At 39.6% G+C, this 5451-nt stretch overlaps 1 protein-coding gene across 1 annotated transcript in view; it reads right to left on the minus strand.

Moving 5' to 3' along the window:
• Positions 1-439: 439 nt before the first annotated feature.
• Positions 440-5451, minus strand: part of TRDMT1 (tRNA aspartic acid methyltransferase 1) — a 43354-nt gene continuing 38342 nt past the window's right edge. The window contains exon 11 of the mRNA XM_009330601.1: positions 440-1191. Coding sequence (XP_009328876.1) covers positions 1091-1191 — 101 coding nt within the window. The 3' untranslated portion in view covers positions 440-1090. The remainder of the gene's footprint in view (positions 1192-5451) is intronic.

A 5451-nucleotide genomic window follows, 5' to 3' on the forward strand; every position in this document is an offset into this window, starting at 1 on the left:
TCCAGGAGCTCCTTGTTCATCCATGCAGGCCTCCTGTCGTTTTTGCCTGACCTCCTCTTTGTTGGGATGCATCGCTCCTGAGCTTGAAGGATATTAACCCAGCTTTTTGGGCCCCTCTTCCCTCCAGGGGCTTTGTCCCATGGCACACTCCCAAGCAGATCCCTGAAGAGGCCAAAGTCTGCCCTCCTGAAGTCCAAGGTAGTGTTTTCATCCCAACATACACTCCTAACCCTAATACTACTACCAAGTTTTGTGAATATATCTTCAGAAGAAGCCCATATAATTTTTCTCCAGTTCTTATGCCATAGGAACCTAGACATGGAGCTTTTAAATTGTTTTTTATGTCTTTTTTGTGTAGATCTTTGGTAAGGAGCAATGACCTTATCCTGAATAATACAAGTGAGAACAGAAACAGGCAAGTTATTGTCAGGGTTGTGATAATCTTGAAATATTTTTATTCAGTTACACCTAAACAAATCATTCCAGACAGATACAGTTAGGTCCCATGAAACCTACAAGTATTTAGAGACGATGCAACAACCATAAACTAAGGATGATACTATGTCTTCTTAAAAATGGTATACAAAATACTGAATTTAATATTTTATTAGCTACAAAAAAAACACATCAAAATTTCAGATTGTATGTACAACAAATCTTTTAAGAATGGATGACTGATATTTACAGATTAAGACATTTTATGTGTAGAACTTGGTCTCTGCACTTAATTAAAACAGCTTTGACATTTACAGCCTTTTTATACCGTACTGAGAAGATGGTTTTAAGATAAAATAGTCTTATCCATTTTCATTGAGGTATATGTAAATGCTGCTCTTTCTCATTTTGCAAACTAAAAAGGACATTTAAATACAGCAATTAAGTCTGGAAACTTCCATTTAAATAAAACACCTCTACAGTGCAAATCCACCATAAAAGCAAGGTATTAAAAATATATCAGAACCATTCAGCAAAATGTCTGGACAGATATTTTGGTAAGCTACGATTTTTTGTTCAGCTGCCACCAGCTTTCTCTTGAAAGATAGAAGTATTTTCTGTCACCAGTCCGTACTCATCAGATTCAGGTTCTAAATTATCCAAGTAGAATGGAGATCAATTTTGCCACCACATGTACATTGAGGCTGTTTCCCAGAAGACGGTAGCATTGCTTTATTGTTACTTTGTCAGGAAAGCCTAAAACAAAAACATATAGTGCAACGTCATTAGTCTGCTTTTTTTTTCCCCTAGCTTTTAGTCTACTCCTTTTTTGCAGTGAACAGTTCTTAATGCAGTTATCACAGACTGCAGCAGGGTTCACCCCCCCGTAAAATTCAAAGTTACAGAAGTAATTCCCAAACAGTTCATTGGGTTTGGATCAGTTCTTCCATTAGCAATACTGCCATCCCTAACATTTAACAAGAAGCCTCTATTGTGTAACTAATGCTGACCTACCTTCTCTTCATATAGCATCCAGTAGTCTCAGGGAGGGGCAGCAGCACCTAACATACTGCACAACCGCTACTCTAGAGAACATCCAGAGAGGAACATGGCCACGGCAGAAAGAAAATGTGATGGTTCTGCAGATGGACTAAACTGCATTTCTCAGTAAGCTTTATATAGTACTTCCAACCTGAGCCCCTCTAACCAGCTGAGGCAAATCAAATGAGTCTTGCAGTGCAATATACTACCAGTACAGATTAAGCTACGAGCAAAGCTCATTCAGTGAGTGATCAAGCAGCTGAACAATTTCCCATGTAATTCTATGCTAACCCTGCCAAATGCACTCAGAAATACAGGCAGCATGTGAAATGTCCTTCACATGGTAAGTATATGGACTGGCAGAAAGAAGGGAGGCCTAGAAAAAAATTAAACTGGTCCAGGTATGGTGAAAGGGCTGTGTTGTGTATTGCATGTACAAAGGTGACCAAGCTTCTGAGAATGAAGAAGCTGCCAACAGCCAGCTGGTCTGCTTTAACTGTCCTTGCTTGCACTCTTAGCTTACTCCAGCTGTGAGCTACATCAACTTGAGTGAAAGATGAACAGCAGTGGCGATTCAGCCGTTAGGGTCATTTGCTAAGCTGCTGAAACTTGATCACATTCGATCATTTGATCATTCCCCAAGAAGAAAACCTAACTTTGAGCCCAATGTCATCACCAGCCAGATTAGCTTTCATGCATAAACACATTGTGTGTGCAAGTAGTGATATATGTTCTGAAGTTTTCATAGCACTTCAGAAAAATCCTCTTCTAGGCATTGCTCAGGAGAGAACGTGGCTGGACAGTTGCTCAGCCAAGGGTGGAAAGCTGAGGAGGGGGTGTCTGGCAGGAGTTGTTCCATCCTTCTCTGCCAGTTATTAATGCCTCGAATGTGAACTGCTTTGGTAAACACATCTTCTGCCAGCTCCATCCACTCTACCCAGCTTCCTGGCACTCACATTTGGGCAACCGTTCTTGTCTCTTTGGAACAATCGCTTGCACTCCCACACACACTTCCTTAGATGGAGTTTTCACATTAAATGACTGAATAAGGTACAGAATCTACACATTTTAAAAGAGTACATAAAAAATGTATTTATGCACACACACGCGCGCGTGCACCTATAGCCCAAGAAGCTTATCTGAACCCTGAAAATTTCAGAGTTTCTCCTTCTGCCTCTTGCTCACTGTTTCCTTTATCTCAAGCCTCCTCCATCTGCTTGTTAACATTATCTTGCACCTTCTATCTTCCTGGCTCAAGAGTAGCCTACATCATAAGGACAGATTTAACAACTCATAGTACGCTGGCACTTGCTGCACAGCTCTCACTGTACTGGTCATGCATGCTACTTGATGATGTTGTGGTCTTGGCAACATGCACTACCACATAGTGCTGGCTTTCCACTAGGCTGCCATTTGTTTCCTAATAGCTTACATACATCACTACCCGGAAAAATGGAAAAGGCATCTTGACATCACCCTCATGAAAGCAGGTCACAGGTGCAAGAATGCTCTGATCACTTTTAATGATATTGCTGTGGGACCCACAGTACCGACTAAGATGAACGACTGCAGTATTTCATTGACCTATAGTGCAATTACTATTTATACATTTAGATGTTAAAAGCACAAATAAATCTTATCGTTAAGAATGAACAATGATTTTAACTCTGGACCTCACGTATTGGAAAAGGCCATCAATTTGTTAAAATATAAAACCATTTAGACACAATCATGTTTCTTCTGATAACACTGTAGCTTCAGCTAGTAACAGCACCTATTACAAAGCTTCCTGACATTCTCTTCACTTCATTTTCAGCTTATAGTTTTCTCATTCTTTAGCTTCTTGGAACAACAACATATTTGCAGTGGGTACAAGTCCAAGCTTTCTGTTGTTGAAAATTTCAGCCCAAATGTTGCTGTCACTATGGAACACAGGAGCAGAGACATTACAGCACATTTCTCTCTGAAAATACCACACTTCACAATAATGACTTGAAATTTAACATGGGAGAAATACTGTCAGGGAAACACCCTTTGCTGTAGCCAAAAATATAGCAACTTTCAAAAAAACCTCATAGTTTGCAAATCCTCCAAAGAAACTTAGATTGTATTACCCAAATTCACCAAAGATTTCAATCAGCCTAGAGCTGAGTAACACTTTTAAGTACAAAGTGGGAAATGTCTTAGATTAAACACAAAGCGAAGAAATGTCAGGCTTGTGACTCAGCGCACTGGGAAAAGCTTGTTCTGCCTATGAATCAGGAATATATGTGAGAGGAAGCCACTGGATGAGAGAGGCTTGTTTTATGTGTTGTGGAAGTTGGAAAAGTACTATAGCGAGGCAGGGAACTGCAAGAACTGTAAGGAAGGTCCCATGATTAAGGCAGAACGGTACTGCCCTCAGAGATGGGATCTGTCCCTCCCTCCGCAGTTCCTAGGTGACAAAAGACAAGTTTGCTAAATGAGCACTCCGTAGATGGTGATGATCTGGATGCTCCTCAAATTCAGAAGCCTGACTTGTCTTGAGAGTTCAGTTCTGGTTTGCAAAAATACTGAAGCTCACAGCTGTCCCTGAAGATGAGCTCTGAACAGAGAAAGCATGGTATCATTCCAAGCACTCTGAAATAGTAAAGGTCAGGTTTCACAAACTCATCACCCTAAGTTAATGGAGTCTTCCAAACATAAATTTCTCCATTGTCTCGGTTCTTCCTCTGTAAAAGACAAGCAATATCAACCCTACTACAGCTCTCAGTGGTGTTGCAAAGACTGATTTAACATTTGGAAAACACAAGCTGTAGTTTAAAAAAAAGAGAAAATGGGCAATTCTGTGCTCAAGAGATCTTGAACACTGTGATAAACCTATACAAGCCCAATCCAGCCCTGATTAGCTCAAGTTTCTTTACATCAGCCTACATCAATATGGAACAGAGCTGTGCTAAGAAAAAGGCTGGCTGCAAAAAGAACAAATCTGTCAAAGAACAGAGGCTATGAAAAAATCCTGTATGTTGGCATGTAACTCAACACAGCACACTCCTGCAAATACTCTTAAACAAGTAAGTTTAGTGCTGGCAGCTCTAACATTTGACTTTGCAACCTTGATAATGTTCTTTGAATGTAGTAATTTTAAATATAACTGTAAGTAATAATTGAGAAAAACTAAAACTGCAAAAGAAATAAATATATAAAAAACTGTTAGAACTCCTCAGAACTCTAAGTCACTGAGGAAGTCGAAGAAAAATGTAACAAATTACTCAAGGTCAGTGGTGTCTTACTCTATGGATGCTTGTGTTGCTGAGAGACAGTAAATTGATCTGATGTGACAGCAGCAGGCAAGCTCCTTAGCAGGTAGTAACAACTACACTTTCTTACCTGCCTTTCTTTACAAGGGGAATTCTCGTGAATTTATTTCAGGCTTAATTCTGGTTGACCTGTGTCCAATGTACTGGTATTGCCAAGTCTTGTTCCTTGACTCCCTCTTCTCCACAAAAACAGTTAGAAAATGAAGTAACTGACCAAGGGCTAGGACTGCCTTTTCTAGAAAATAGAGATGACTTAGAAGATCATTAACTGAAGAGTTTGGTTACTCCTGAACAAAGAAGCATCTGTATCTTCTGAAATTCCCTTTCTGTCAGCAGCTGCAAATGTGTGGAAGGGAGAAAGCAAGCAGCTCAAACACTGTGAACCAGTTAACAGACCTCCTAAACTGGCAGGATATGTTGACTTACCACACTTATGAGTAATGTTGGCTGCTGAGTAAATAGTTTCAACTTTTAACAAAGGTATTCCTTCATTGCCATTCAGTAATAGAGCATTTCTCATGCCAAAACTTTTTTCTTAGTTTACAAAGATAAACCTAACCATAGAAGCTGGGTCTTATAAAGTATAAAAAACTGGTGGAAATTCAGAGTTAGCCAAATAACAAAAATCAATCGTAAGAATTGAGCGGTCCAAAAAAAAAAAAAAAAAAAACGAAAA

This window comes from Pygoscelis adeliae, unplaced genomic scaffold, assembly GCF_000699105.1.
Source record: "Pygoscelis adeliae isolate BGI_AS28 unplaced genomic scaffold, ASM69910v1 Scaffold27, whole genome shotgun sequence".
Lineage (NCBI taxonomy): Eukaryota > Metazoa > Chordata > Aves > Sphenisciformes > Spheniscidae > Pygoscelis > Pygoscelis adeliae.